A 14,939-nucleotide genomic window follows, 5' to 3' on the forward strand; every position below is an offset into this window, starting at 1 on the left:
TCGAACGATAACAGTAAAGCCTCAGACTGTTCATAGTCGATTCTCAAGCACCAATTCCTTTACTTTATTGTCGTGTTGGTCATCAGTTGAAGTTGATGGCCGTCCTGGACGTGGTTCGACGTCAACGCGTTCTCGTCCCTCCTTGAATAATTTGTACCAATCAAAAAAACTTGATGACCTGTTCCAGCATTCTACACGAATGAAACTTCTTTGTTGAATAATTTCACTCATCGTAAAATTGGCCGAATGCACTTTATGTGCTTTAGAAAGACAAGCATAAACTAAAAACGAATGATTATTTTGATGTGAGATTTGGCATCGGTGTCACTGGCAGTCTTACCAACCTAAAAAATATAATTAGGCTTTCGCGCGAAATTTAAATTAAAAGTCTTACTATTTTTTGCCCACATTAATGTGTTTGTACATTTAAAATTTTAATGAAGCAGCAAAGAGGAATTTGATGAAATAATTACTGTGAACTTAATGCAAAATAAATTTTGTACATTAAACATTTTACTTTATTTTTTCAACAAAATTAATTGCAGTAGTATATGGTATAATGTGTATACTTTGCTTAGCAAAATTAATCTGTAAAAACATTAATGTCATGTGTCATCAAAAGCTAGCAACGATTATTAACAGCAAATCAGCATTAAAACCCTTTACAATACTTTTTCAGCTGACGACAATACAAATGTACCTATTTGTATTTGTACCTACTTTCTTATATATCTGACACAAATATGAAAAATTTAGTAAAAATACATATTTTTAGCAATTTATTTCGAATATACATATTTATTCCAGAGTTTCTTTTCGTTTCGTTAATACAAATAACACTAAAACTAGTAACATTTTCCTGAGTGAAGTATAAACTCAAATATTATTATATTTTACATTCATTAGTAAAGTGCTTAAAATTGACAATTAAACTAGATTATTTTATTAAGTAAAAAGTAAATATTTTAGCCTTAGCGGCTATTAAGTATTTTTGCAGTAAACATAAACCTATAGAATTACTATGACTTGAGCTAAGAGTTAGTTTAGCTCCACTTGCTTAAAAATAAATGCAAAGAAGAAAGTTCGAAATTTACAAGTCAATTAAATAATTAAATTAAAATAGAGATATTATAATTAATTGAGTAACATATTCAACATAAAACTGAACTTCAAAACACACTTTTTCCTAGGCACCTTGGAACTTTGTCAATTCCTCAGCGTCGTGCCGTCTTAATCTTCGCGCCAACGGTGGTACGAATAAGTCTACATCGATTTGTTGATGATCAAGATAGATTTGCTTATTGTCAGCCCATTTTAGAGCCTCCAATAGCAAACTTAAAACATAACCACCAATTAGTGTAATCAAAAAACCGATTACGCAATACCACATATAAGACAGTCTATAGAACCAGTTATATGCAATTGGCGGCGACGCTGTTGTTGGTTGCGCGGTTGTCATATTGAACGCCTGTGTAAGGGACTCGGCGACCAAAGTCATATTACCAGCAGCTGGGCAACCATCATCTTTAAAATCTAACGTGGTTGGCGGTTGTTTCGGACCACCGAAACCGATAATGAAGGAGAATATCAAACCGATTAGTAGACCCAAAAGTACGCCACGTTGATTCGCACGCGTCGTAAATAAACCGAGTGTGAAGAGGGCCAACAATGGTCCACCGACTACGCCGAAAATGGTTAGAGATGCCTGTAGAACACCACCCATAGAACTGGCCGTGAAAGCCATACCGATGCAGACCATTCCATAAATGCAGGCCATAATTTTACTCGGCAATGTTGATTCTGTTTCTTGTAACGGTCTTTTCGTAAAGTGTTTATACAATGGTTTGATGTAGTCCTCTAGTGTTACAGTCGATAGTGAGCTGACCGCTGATGAAACGCTTGAGAGACTGGCGGAAAATATGCCTGATACGAAGAGGCCACATAAACCAGGATATTGACCTGTGATGGGAAAATAGTAGGAAAAAATACAATATTTTTGGTACGTGTAATGTATGATGGGGTTTTATGGTTTGAGCGTTTAAGAACATGCTAAGGTTTATGAAACATGAAAAATCGAAACTAAAAACTTTTTAATTATTCCTTAAACATATTAATTTGAAACAAAATTAGTGTATCATATGCATATCATGCAAAAATCATAAAAAACCTTTTCAGGCTCTTACCCATTGTATCCACCGCAAACAAAGGCATCAATTGATCTCTAGATTGTATTCTACCCTCCAGCAGGGGATCACAATCTTTATAATAGTGAAATATCGCTAAACCACTGAATAATGTGCTCAGGCTTAGTGCGCTCAGAATAGGTACATTCCACCATATTGCCGCCTGGGCGCTCTTCAAATTACGTACACTCAATAAACGTTGCACTTGCACCTGATTAACAGCATTTACTGACATATATATCACCATGCCACCAATAATGAGACTCAACCAACTATGTCGCACAGTGGGATCCAGAGAAAAGTCCGTGAAATATATACGATTACGCTCCTCGGCTACCTGCCAAATCGGCGCCAAACCACCAGCTTTGATGGCCGATACGACGATTACTGCGTAAATGGCAGCGAACATTAGGAGCGATTGAAAGACATCGGTTATCAGCACAGCTTTTAGTCCACCAATGGTCGAGTAGAAGGTGCAAATTAAGCCAATAGCTAATATCGCGGTAACCTTGCTCACACCGGTAACAGCTTCGAGTGCTAACGCTGGCGCATAAAGTACAATACCCGTGTAAAGTATCATCTGTATGGAGTAGGCAATCGAAGCGGCGAGACGTGTTGAGTGACCAAAACGACGTTCCAAGTATTCATAAACGCTCATGGTGCGCATGCGATAGAACACCGGTAGGAATAAATACGCTATAATCGGTGTGCTTATGATGTACGACAAATTGATTATACAAAACATGGTGCCAAATTGATAACTCTCATTGGATATACCGAGTAATGAGATGGAGGACATAAAACTCGCCATCAAGCTCACAGCAACCGGAAATGTGGACATACTCTGGTCGGCCAGGAGGTATTCCTTGATTGTTTTCTGCTTTCCGCCCGTATAGCGATAGTAAATGCCAATCGAAGTCGAAATCGACAGCACAGTAATCAGTACGGCAAAGTCCCAACCATCAAAACTGGGCTCCATCGTGTTTATGAATGTTTATATAAATAAATTGTAGAGAAATAACGAAGCAAAGTATGGGTTTCGCGCCTAATTACAGCTGACATAAATCTAATATATATAAATATATAAAAGCAGAAATATAAATGAGTATTGATGTAGCATGTCAATATAAATTAAAGCACTAATATCAGAAATTAGAGAAATTAAGTAAAAATGTTATAAAGTATTGTGTTGCAGAAGAAAACGTCGAAGACCCTATGATTATGACTATGCTGAATCGATTTAGCTATGCCCCTCTGTCCGTCAGTCCGTTTTTAGATATGCAAACTAGTTCTGAAATTTTTAAGATGTCGACCTAGAATTTTGTGCATCTTCTTTACTTTCCAAGTAGTTGCTCATTTGTTGAAATTGACGGTATCGGATCAATATAACCTATCGCTGACATGCCTATTGATCGCAACGTCATAAATCACGACCTCGTATGACAGGATGTCTTCACAAAATTTTAAATGTATCTTTTTGAATATATTATTCAGGACGGACCACTATAGCATATATGTAGCTGTCACACAAACTGACCGTCCAAAATCAAGATAAAGATATTTGTTTATCATTTTATGTTATAAGAAAGAAACCTGTGAATTGTATTACATATATGTAGGTCGGTGCAGCCGAAGCTAGCGTTTTTTTCTTATTCCAATATGATTTGCGTTCGGTTTTTGTCGACTTCCGGCTTTCGCAGCAAGCACTTACTGTTATTGTATTTATAGAATATGCTCCTCATACATACTAACATACATTGTATACCTTTGAGGTATGCTACCGATTTGCCAGTCCTTCAACGTATATTATAAAAACCCAATTTTATGAGAGACTTATGATACTTCTGCCCACAAAGATTTGTTATCACAAAAAATTAAAATTCGAAAGCACGATAAATTGTTAAGTTCCACAAGTTTTCAATTAACTTGTAATACTAATAATCAGTTTCACTTTACGATTGAACACATTTTCACTTTATAACAATTTTTACAACTTAATTTAATTTTTTTTTTACATTTTTATATAATTAATTGCGGTTTCATTTTTAATATATTTATTATTCTACTGTAACTTGATCCGAATTGCGGTAACAAAACGGAAAAACTTCAGTCACTATCAGGGTTGCAAGTACTGCACTAATAAATAATTGCATGAACATTTAAATTATTATTATTTTTTTTTTTAACTAATCCCGAAAATCTTTATTAAGAAAAATTTAAAAATTTTGCGATCATGATCACCATAGTACACGATTCTCCGATAATTAGATAATAATTTAATTGAATATTAATACATAAATTAATTATCGCGCCATTTTAATATTCAAAGGTCATCAACGCATTTTATGTTTAATATAAGTACGATCATGATGCAATTTTGAACAGAAAAGCTCAAAATATTTGTATAGAAAAATGAGTAAGACACATAAAAAAACGCCGGCATAGTTGTTGTTGCGCAGAACAGCACGTGCTTTCTCATTCAAAAACAAAACAAAATCCGCTACTTTTACGTCATGAATTTAGCGCCAAGCACACGCAGCGAAAAGTATATAGCACATACGTATGTACATACATATGTACATATATGTAAAATACACATATTTGTTTTCTTCTTCACTGACACACATACATATGTATGTACATAAATATATATGTATGTATACTCGTCTATGTTGCAAAAACAAAACTTGCGCACTACAAATTTCACTCACACTTTAGATACATACATATGTACATGTAAATATTAAATCTGTCATTTAATAATTTAACTGCAAACAAATCATCACAATTGTTTATCAATTTCAAACAGTTAACATAAACAAACCGTACCTTTTCACATGCATACACATGTACGCACCTATAAACACTTTATTGTCGCAACGCGCCACCTAACAACAGTATATTTTGCGAATACTGACTTCCGATTCATAAAACGTCCGACTTCTTCGAAAATCCAATAAGAAGTGAGCGAAATGGTCGCATTGAAAGCATACTCTCAACTCGATATTTTCAAAGGGCGCGCATTGTAGTGAGCACACCTGACGTGGTGCTGTGGTGAATTAGAAATTTTAAAGTCACACAGAGCGCAAAATATGCAGAGAATTTAAGTAATCGCAATTAGTTCAATAATATTTAAAGGCTTTCGTATATTGGCAAACGTCAAGCTCACTGCTCTCGCCATACACGCCATACATTTAACGTTCGTTCTTAAAACTGGAAACATGTGCGACAAACAATCGGTTAATGTTAATTAATATTTACACTTTTTAATTCGCATGTGAATTGAAAAATATGTGCAAATTATTCCGCAATTATTTTAACACATTATTATTATTTTTTTTTAAATAGTAGTTGTCTGATTTTCCGCGCTTATTGCTCTCTGATGACATGATCCTACACACCGATCGTAATCCACACAAACATACCTGACAAACCTACCTGTCGTGTTTAGTTACTATAAGGCGACGTGCCAATCGATAACTGTTTTCTCTGTGTTGAGTTACTTTGAGAAAAGTGTTGAGTTGAGGTGAAAGCATTTCAATGGAGTGTAAAGTTTTTACATTTGAATTATAAAAAATGCTAATTGGACGTTAAAATTTTGTTTTGGCATTATAATAACGAATTATATATGTACATAGAAATGAATAGAAATGAAAAGAAAATGCTCACTTTTGCTAATGATAATGGAACCGAAAAATATATACATTTGTATGTATGTATGTATGTATGTACATATTTGTTATTATTTGAGAACTTTAAACAATAAACCAGTCTAATGGATGAAGTTGCATTCGATATAAATTATATTTAGTTTTGAACAAATATTTTTAAACCTGCATCCAGGAATTATATCTGAGTTTATCTACATACATACATATGTATATGTATCTGCTGATATAATCTCAATCTTGGAATATTTTCTATAACAGTTAAGAAAGTAACAAATGCAAATTCAAGCTAAAATTTTGAAATTCTTTTCAAAAATGCTTATTTCGAAGATAACAGTACACATTTCAACACTTAGCAGTAGTTGCGATGTATCATGGACGAAACGCCAAAACTCAATTCCTTATCACAGTAATGCTCAATGCTTAATCATAAAAGAAATCATTGAATGCTTGCGCTAAACAACAAAATTATTATTAGAAAAAAATGGCAAAGAATATTTATTCAAGGTCATTTCGATTTTAATAGCAAGAGTAATAAAGGAATGTGTCAACGGTAATTGTGTGATTTAAAAACTACTAATAATTGAAACATACTTGTAAAAATCAAAAGAGCAGCGTAATCGAGTTTATAAAATTGTTGATTATTTTTATAACTATACTGAACGGTTGGATTTTATATTCTTATCCCTTCGGTGGCGTATTTTTATGTATGTTATGTAATATGTATCCGGATGCTCTTAAAGTGTGGAATCACTCTGGGCACTACCAACCCATAAAATATATGCTTTTAAAAGCTTGCACGACCATTAAAAAAACTTATTTCTGTAGCAATTCTTCAATTATTCCTCAATTAGTTTTGCTTTATCTACTGCGAAACAATGCAAATCTGTAAATTCGAAACTTATAGAATGCATATTAATTATTTAAGTAAATATAGAGCAACCTGACTTATACTACTTATAATAGTTCTGGACAGATCTTAAGACGATTCTAGAGATCTCCATACAAATTTGTTATAATTCTACCCCGACAAGGAAGTTAAAATAATATTTTGATAAAAGCATTCACGAAAATTATGAGTATTTTTTCTATATTAAACAATAATTTTTCTAAATGTAGCTGATGTTTCTACTTTTTAAGAAAATATACTTATTATGAATGTCGTTATAAATGATCTGTCATAAATCAATTAGAGAGACTAAAAAGAAATATAATAATAATAGTAAATGGATTTTTCACTATGTTTTATGCATTATTTATTATAACATTTTTACTATAAACACATTAATTATACGCAAATAAGTGTGTACGTAGGCATAGTTTTACTCTTCTGATGTTAAGACTGAAAATATACACTTTTGAGATTTTCACGTGCTTATATTAGCTCTTAATATAATACAATAAAATTGTATATGCACGAACATATTCGTTTTTTATTCTTAATTTCAAGGTTGATCAAAAATAGTTCATCAAAAATAGATAATTTACATTTTAACGGAATATTTAATACATAAATATACATTTTTTCAATGTGGTATATTGTTTTTATACATATATTTTATAATTTTTTTTTTCTAAGTAACATCTTACGTTTATTTGTATATTGTACATACTATACATGTATATACTTGTAAATTGTTTTAGGTACGCACTCCTTAGAGATTCTTCATAGTGTTTTTTGATGCTGTTTATAAGTAGATGGAGAGTATTTTATTGGTGATAAACAGATTACTGCAAATATTGCTACATCTCTTAAAATCATCTGCTAAGGACTAACATTTTGCTGATATGCTGTCAAAGGTGTGTACAGAGAATGTTAATGAACATGAATGAATGCTAACATTTTGCTGATATGCTGTCAAAGGTGTGTACAGAGAATGTTAATGAACATGAATGAATGAATTCCTTAACATACATATGTATATTTGAGACTTTTATCATAGTTTCGTATTATTGAAATTGATTAATGATATTTAAAGCAATAAGTGAGAAATAAAAAAACAATAATAACAGAATAAATTATAAAAATTACAATAATAACTAAAATATATTCAAAAAAATGTACAACAATATTTTTAAAAAATTTATAAAAGTTATTGTAACCACTTAAACCACGTATGATGAAATAATTACAGTGAATTAAAAATGCTTTTTAATAATAAAAAATATATTAATAAATAAAATTTAATCTGCTTTCATTTCAAAAAATGCCGAGTCAGCAAAAACATTCCTCAATTCCTTTTTACTATTTACAATTTTCTTGTTGTAATTACATTTACGCAGTGTTTATAAAAATTAAAGCTTCAAAGTCACCGACCGATCACCGTTTATTAACAGCATATCAGCATTAAAACCGTTACAATATTTTTTTCAGCTGACTACAGTTAAAATGGAAGACTCTTTATATCTGACATAAATGTGCAGTATTGTAGTAAATATATTTGTAACAATTTATTTTGAGCACATTTACAACAGAATTATTTTTCTTTTTATGTAAATACGAATAACACTAAAAAATATTAACATTTCATTGAATAAAATATAAACTTTAATTTGCTTAATAATTAAAAAAAGAAATATAGTGCTTAAACTAAGAGTTTTAGATTTTTTCGATAAAGAATAATATTATAAAGACTATTCAACATAATTTGAGGTAATCACGAAACTTACTTACTTAATAAAATTTTAAAGAAAAATATTTATGTACATAAGTATGTATATATTGCATAGCCTATATAATTTATAGGTTAAGCTGGCCCTGAGAATATACTACTGTACATATAAAGTTATATTTTTTGAGTGTGATTTCATTCTTTAAAGCTTTAAAAGCGTAGAATCTTTGTTTGCAGTATTTTAGAACAGAAGTTTTTTAATAATTAAGTAAAAGCTCCTTTTAATTAAATCATATACATTGTTTAGGGGTTTAATACATTAAAAATAATTTTTAATAAATGACAAATAAATTTTATGAAAACATTGATCCTAAAAAAATAAAATTTAATATTATAATCTACATGTATGTAGTAATATAATTGTGTAGTGTTAACCTCAAAATGGCTGTAATTTGGGGTAAACAACTATTTTGGCTCTACTTTATTTAAAATAAATGCCCTGTAGAGCGCTAAAATTGTACTAAATCAATCAAATAATCTATAAATATATACATACTCGAAGTATTTAACGATTTTGCTAAAAATATTCTACCAACTACGACAACTTAAAAGAAACCCTTAACAGCTTAAGCACACACTGACATTATAATAAACTTTCAAAGCACTAACCAATAAAAGCGAATTTAAATTAATTACTTTTTTATATACATGAATACTTTTTGCACTTTCATCTATAATTAAGTATATTGTTGTTTTGGTGCTAGCTTGGAAAGCGCTTTATAACTTTGTCATTTCTTCAATGTCATGCCTTCTTAATCTTCGCGCCAACGGTGGTATGAATAAGTCTACATCGATTTGCTGACTATCTAAATAGATTTGTTTATTGTCAGCCCATTTCAAGGTCTCCAATAGCAAACTTAAAACATAACCTCCAATTATTGTTATTAAGAAACCAATTACGGAGAACCACAAGTATGACAATCTATAGAACCAATTATATTCAATTGTTGGCGACGCTGTTGTTGGTTGAGCGGTTGTCGTATTAAACGCCTGTGTAAGGGCCGCGGCGACTAGAGTCATATTACCAGCAGCTGAGCAACCATCATCTTTAAAATCTAACGGGGTGGGCGGTTGTTTCGGACCACCAAAACCGATAATGAAGGAAAATATGAAACCGATTAGTAGACCCAGAAGTACGCCACGTTGATTCGGACGCGTCGTACACAAGCCGAGTGTGAAGAGTGCCAACAATGGTCCACCAATTACACCGAAAATGGTGAGAGATGCTTGTAAAACGCCACCCATAGAACCAGCCGTGAAAGCCATACCGATGCAGACAAGCCCATAAATGCAGGCCATAATTTTACTTGGCAGTGTTGATTTAGTTTCATGTAACGGTGTTTTCGTAAAGTGTTTATACAATGGTTTGATGTAGTCTTCTAACGTTACAGTCGATAGTGAGCTGACGGCTGATGAAACAGTCGAGAGACTGGCGGAGAAGATACCCGATACGAAGAGACCACATAAGCCTGGATACTGACCTGTGTTGAAAAAGTGGTAGAAAAATAACATAGTAATTTTGTTGAAGATGACTGATGTGATTATGTGAATTGAGGTTTACGATTAAAGCAAAAAGATGAGCTTTATGAAGTAATTAACACATAACCTAAAAACGTTTAACTCGTTCCTTGTGATATAATCGGTATTGGTTTTAATATTAGCTTGTCTGGGATATATATACATATACATATATATGTAAGTTTTATCGAAAAAATATAAAACGTGAACTTTGCGTTGGACCTTTGCACCTCGAAATCCTTCTGACCCACAGCAAACCGTAAAAGGTCCTCCGAAATGGCTGGCTGTTAGCAAAGCCCCAATTTTCTAGCAACTGTAGGCGCTCTGAGAAAGAAGAAGAAGCAGGTGTTCCATCACGCGGCGTGTTTACATAACCTGTAGAACGCTCTTTAGCAAACTGTATGAAGGTATGGAGGAAGGCGTGGTGAAATCATCTTACTACTTCCTCCGCTGTTGCCCGGTTTTTGCCAGGCTGAAATTGAAATATCTCGGTAGACACACCTTTAGTGAACCAAGAGAAGTGACTGAGATTGATATTAACCGCCGGTGAACCTAAGTTAAACTTTACTTTAACGAGTAGTTGGTGGCTGAAATAAAATGAATCTTCGAAAAATAGATGTTAAGGGAAAAGTCTTAGAGGTTTTCCAGTTATAGTGTATAATATAGCGCAATAATATTAAATCCAGTTCATGCCCCACCCTAATATTCTTTTTGATGCGATATATTGTGTTGAATAAATATGTATGGTTTAATTATGCGTTCAATCAATCAATTAAAAACTAATTCAGACTCTTACCCATTGTATCCACCGCAAATAAAGGCATCAATTGATCTCTCGATTGTATTCTACCCTCCAGTAGCGGATCACAATTTCTGTAATAGTGAAATATCGCTAAACCACTGAACAATGTGCTGAAACTGAGCAAACTCAAAATTGGCAAATTCCACCACAGTGCCGCCTGGGCGCTCTTCAAATTGCGTACACTCAATAAACGTTGCACTTGCACCTGATTGACACCATACAACGACATATAAGTCACCATACCACCAACAATGAGACTCAACCAACTATGTCGCACAGTGGGATCCAGAGAAAAGTCCGTGAAATATATACGATTACGCTCCTCGGCTACCTGCCAAATTGGCGCCAAACCACCGGCTTTGATGGCCGACACCACGATTACTGCATAAATGGCAGCGAACATTAAGAGCGATTGAAAGACATCGGTTATCAGCACAGCCTTTAGGCCACCAATAGTCGAGTAGAAGGTACATATTAAACCAATAACCAATATAGCGGTAGCTTTGCTCACACCGGTAACAGCTTCCAGGGCTAAGGCTGGCGCATAAAGTACAATGCCCATATAAAGTATCATCTGTATGGAGTAGGCAATCGAAGCGGCGAGACGTGTTGAGTGACCAAAACGACGTTCCAAGTATTCATAAACGCTCATGGTACGCATGCGATAGAAGACCGGTAGAAATAAATACGCTGCAATCGGTGTGCTTATGATGTATGCCAAATTGATTATACAAAACATGGTGCCAAATTGATAACTTTCACTGGAAACACCCAGTAGCGTGATGGAGGACATAAAACTCGCCATCAAACTCACAGCAACCGGAAATGTGGTCATACTCTGATCGGCCAGGAGGTATTCTTTGATTGTTTTCTGCTTTCCGCCCGTATAGCGATAGTAAATGCCAATCATAGCCGATATTGCCAATATTATAATCAGCACGGCAAAGTCCCAACTATCAAAACTGGGCTCCATCGTGTTTCTGAATGCTTATACAAATAAAATTAACTGAAATAACGCAGCGATATGGGAGTTTCCTGTCTATTTACAGCTGACATGTATCTATATAATATATGGAAAACATATGTATGTATTTGTTGCTAAGATATCAGAATAATTATATTATGAGCATACATTTGTATATGTATGTGTGTAATATGCATATTTATCAAAAATAAATACAATTACATTACAAAAAAAAAAAATAAAGTAAATAAATCATTAACTATTGTCGCGAATTTTGTTTCATACATATGTATGTACATATGCACATTAGAGTGATTAAAAAAAATTTTTTTTTTCGTTTCGTACTTGGAAAAATAGGTTCTTAGACACCTCTAAGAAAGCCTCTCTAAACGTGAGTTTTTAATTGTAACGGGAAGGTCCTGCTACATACAGTTTTCTATTTTTTCTTATTATCAGATTGAAAAATTTATATCTCGCTTCCAATTACTTGAAAAAATATCTTGTTAGTTGGATTTTTTAGGAAATTGAATGCTCTACAAAAAAGGTATATTATGATTTTTTCGTAAACCCAACCGTTATTAACGGTTAAAGTTTGATTATTTTTGGCAAAATTTTTTATTTCTTATGAATTTTATAACTCAATGAAAAAAATCATTATGAATAAGGTTTTTGGAGAGGCTTTCTTAGAGGTGTCTAGGAACCTATTTTTCCGAGTACGAAACGAAAAAAAATTTTTTTTTTGAATCACTCTAATGCACATATAGTATGTAAGTACTTTAATTTATTCCCAACTCTCTTTTATAACAAAAAATTATTACATTTTTATGCCGATAATAAAAATTATAAGCTTTTCTAAATAAGGGACAGTTAAAAATATAAATGGTAATTATATATGTATACATATACTTACATATATGATAATTTTTTATAATTTTAAATAATGGGTTGTCAAAAAAGTCTTGCGGTATTTTTATTGAATTTTTTTTTATCGAAATTGAAATGAATTTTTGATGACTCATGCCCAGCTCTTGACCGATGCTACGGCTGCTACTATGCCGGTCTCTTTCGACCAATTCAGCGATTTTAATGCAATTTTCGACGACAGGCCTTCCGGAGCGTGGCGCATCTTCGACCACCTCTACACCAGAACGAAAACGTTGAAACCATCGTTGTGCGGTGGAAATGGAAACTGTATCGGGTCCATAAACTGCACAAATTTTATTAGCGGCTTGAGATGCAATTTTGCCTTTATCGTAGTAGTACTGTAAAATATGCCGTATTTTCTCTTTATTTTGCTCCATGTATAACTCACAAACGACTTAAAAGAAACGACAATCAATCAGACACGCGTGAAATGAGCTTTTCAAAAAGGTATAGCATGACCCGATGCGACGAATAAAACTGGAACTACGCGCTTTCAGCGCCAACTAGCGAAAATACCGCAAGACTTTTTTGACAACCTAAAAGCAATTTTTTTTCTAGTTCTGAAAATAATTTACTATTTTTTTATTAATTTTTAAACAACAATAATAATAAATTATATTTTAATATTTAATTTTCTCTACTTTCAAAATAGTTTTTGAAATCAACTCGTTGTTTTTTAATTTAGTTTATTTTCAAAATAACCGTTTTCTTTTAATTTTTATTAATTTTCATAGTTAAGCGTTTTTTCATATTTTTAAAAGACAACTTGCGTATTTGTCTTAGTTTTAAGTATTATTAGAAATTAGCAAATCAAACATTTTTTTCGATTATTTCACTCACACAACATTTTATGAATCAGCAAAAATATTTTTATTATTAAAATTTTAAAATCTTATTGGCATAAATCGTGGGTAAAATAAAGCACTAAAATATGGATATGTACATATATAACTACTTAAATTAAAAATTCCAGTAGCTAAGCTTTTTTCATAATATCGTGTCAATAAATTATTTATTTTTTTCGCAGAAACAGCTTCAAAGCTAGCATACGGTTTTCAATAAACAATACTGAGAGCTTGTAAACTAAAAAATTCACTGCTTTTGCTTTATACTAGCTTTTATGATGATATTTTACATTTCACTCGCAAGTCACCACAAAAACAAAATTCGCGAGAGAGCATTTGAATTTTGTATAGTTTACCGGCAATACTTCTTTTGTAAACACGGCTGTATACACGCATATTTTCAGTTTACCTGAAATGCAAATAATCGGTTTCACATTACAATTGAGCACTTTTTTTGTGTGTATTTGTGTTAATGCTGTTAATTTGTTGTTTCTGACTTAAAGCTCGAAATATTTGTTTTGTACAGCGTATGTATTGCTCGCACAGAAAAAGTCGAATATGTGATTGTTGTTGGCGGAAGGACATTTGCTTCCAAAGTTCTAATTGGAAAAGGTACAAGTTCAACCACTTATATATACATATATACATATGTACATATGTCATTAATTTAGCGTATGTCGCGAGGTTTTTTTTATATAAAACATATTAATATATTCCCAACCATGATAGCAATTTGTATTTATGTTGTTATATATGCACATACATACATTTAATACATTTAAGTATATACTGCATTTTGTAAGCAAAAAAAATACTTGCGCACTAAAATTTTTCACTCGCACTTTACATAAACACTCATTCAATCGTTGCAATCACTAACTAATAAAAATTCAGCACATTCATTCTACATTTATTTATCAATTACAATCAGTTGATGTCAGAACGAACCTTTTAACTTGCTTTCAAACGTATGCAGATATTCTTTATCACTTTATTACCGCACTACGTAACTTTAAAACTGTCTATTTTACGATTTCGACTTCCGACTCATAAATCATCCGACTTCTTCGAAAATCCAATAAGAAGTGAGCAAAACAGTTGTATTGATAGGATACTCTCAATCATGGTATGTATTTTCAAAGAGCAGAAATGTGCCAAACAGCTGATTTGAGGTGAATTAGCGAATTCTTTGAGACACACAGTGCGCACGGTGTTCATAGATTTTTTGTAATTGTAAAAAATTAAAGAATATTCGAGTAATATCTGTTTTACCTCATGGAGTTGTTAAAAAAATTTAAATTTATTTTCATATAACAAATATAAATAAAAGCAGGTATACAGTTTTTACAAATATCAAAAATTA

The 14,939-nt window shown here is 32.4% G+C and overlaps 2 protein-coding genes across 4 annotated transcripts; both read right to left on the bottom strand.

Moving 5' to 3' along the window:
• Positions 1-914: 914 nt before the first annotated feature.
• Positions 915-5,214, bottom strand: LOC120770478 (putative sodium-dependent multivitamin transporter). Of its 2 annotated transcripts, none has more exons than XM_040097982.1 (3): positions 5,041-5,214; positions 2,184-3,249; positions 915-1,959 (listed from the first exon to the last, which is right to left on the bottom strand). In XM_040097982.1, the coding sequence occupies exons 2-3, from the start codon at positions 3,160-3,162 to the stop codon at positions 1,187-1,189; spliced, it is 1,752 nt and encodes a 583-aa protein (XP_039953916.1). In that variant the 5' UTR covers positions 3,163-3,249; positions 5,041-5,214; the 3' UTR covers positions 915-1,186. The 2 variants fall into 2 exon arrangements, with proteins under 2 accessions (XP_039953916.1, XP_039953915.1); XM_040097981.1 differs by having other exon boundaries at positions 5,013-5,214.
• A 2,722-nt stretch (positions 5,215-7,936) lies between these two features.
• On the bottom strand, positions 7,937-14,662 carry LOC120770479 (putative sodium-dependent multivitamin transporter). 2 transcript variants are annotated; one of them, XM_040097983.1, is made up of 3 exons: positions 14,525-14,662; positions 10,838-11,903; positions 7,937-10,004 (listed from the first exon to the last, which is right to left on the bottom strand). In XM_040097983.1, the coding sequence occupies exons 2-3, from the start codon at positions 11,814-11,816 to the stop codon at positions 9,241-9,243; spliced, it is 1,743 nt and encodes a 580-aa protein (XP_039953917.1). In that variant the 5' UTR covers positions 11,817-11,903; positions 14,525-14,662; the 3' UTR covers positions 7,937-9,240. The 2 variants fall into 2 exon arrangements, with proteins under 2 accessions (XP_039953917.1, XP_039953918.1); XM_040097984.1 differs by lacking the exon at positions 14,525-14,662 and adding an exon at positions 14,392-14,516 and having other exon boundaries at positions 9,241-10,004.
• Between the last annotated feature and the right edge of the window lie 277 nt (positions 14,663-14,939).

This window comes from Bactrocera tryoni, chromosome 3 (assembly GCF_016617805.1).
Source record: "Bactrocera tryoni isolate S06 chromosome 3, CSIRO_BtryS06_freeze2, whole genome shotgun sequence".
NCBI classification, from domain to species: Eukaryota; Metazoa; Arthropoda; class Insecta; order Diptera; family Tephritidae; genus Bactrocera; species Bactrocera tryoni.

Excerpts from the sequence above, each read along its gene's own strand:
- LOC120770478 (XM_040097982.1), bottom strand. The coding sequence starts at position 3,162 with ATGGAGCCCAGTTTTGATGGTTGGGACTTTGCCGTACTGATTACTGTG. Across the intron at positions 1,960-2,183 it reads GTTTGCGGTGGATACAATGG|GTCAATATCCTGGTTTATGT; the intron begins GTAAGAGCCTGA and ends TTCCCATCACAG.
- LOC120770479 (XM_040097983.1), bottom strand. The coding sequence starts at position 11,816 with ATGGAGCCCAGTTTTGATAGTTGGGACTTTGCCGTGCTGATTATAATA. Across the intron at positions 10,005-10,837 it reads ATTTGCGGTGGATACAATGG|GTCAGTATCCAGGCTTATGT; the intron begins GTAAGAGTCTGA and ends TTTTCAACACAG.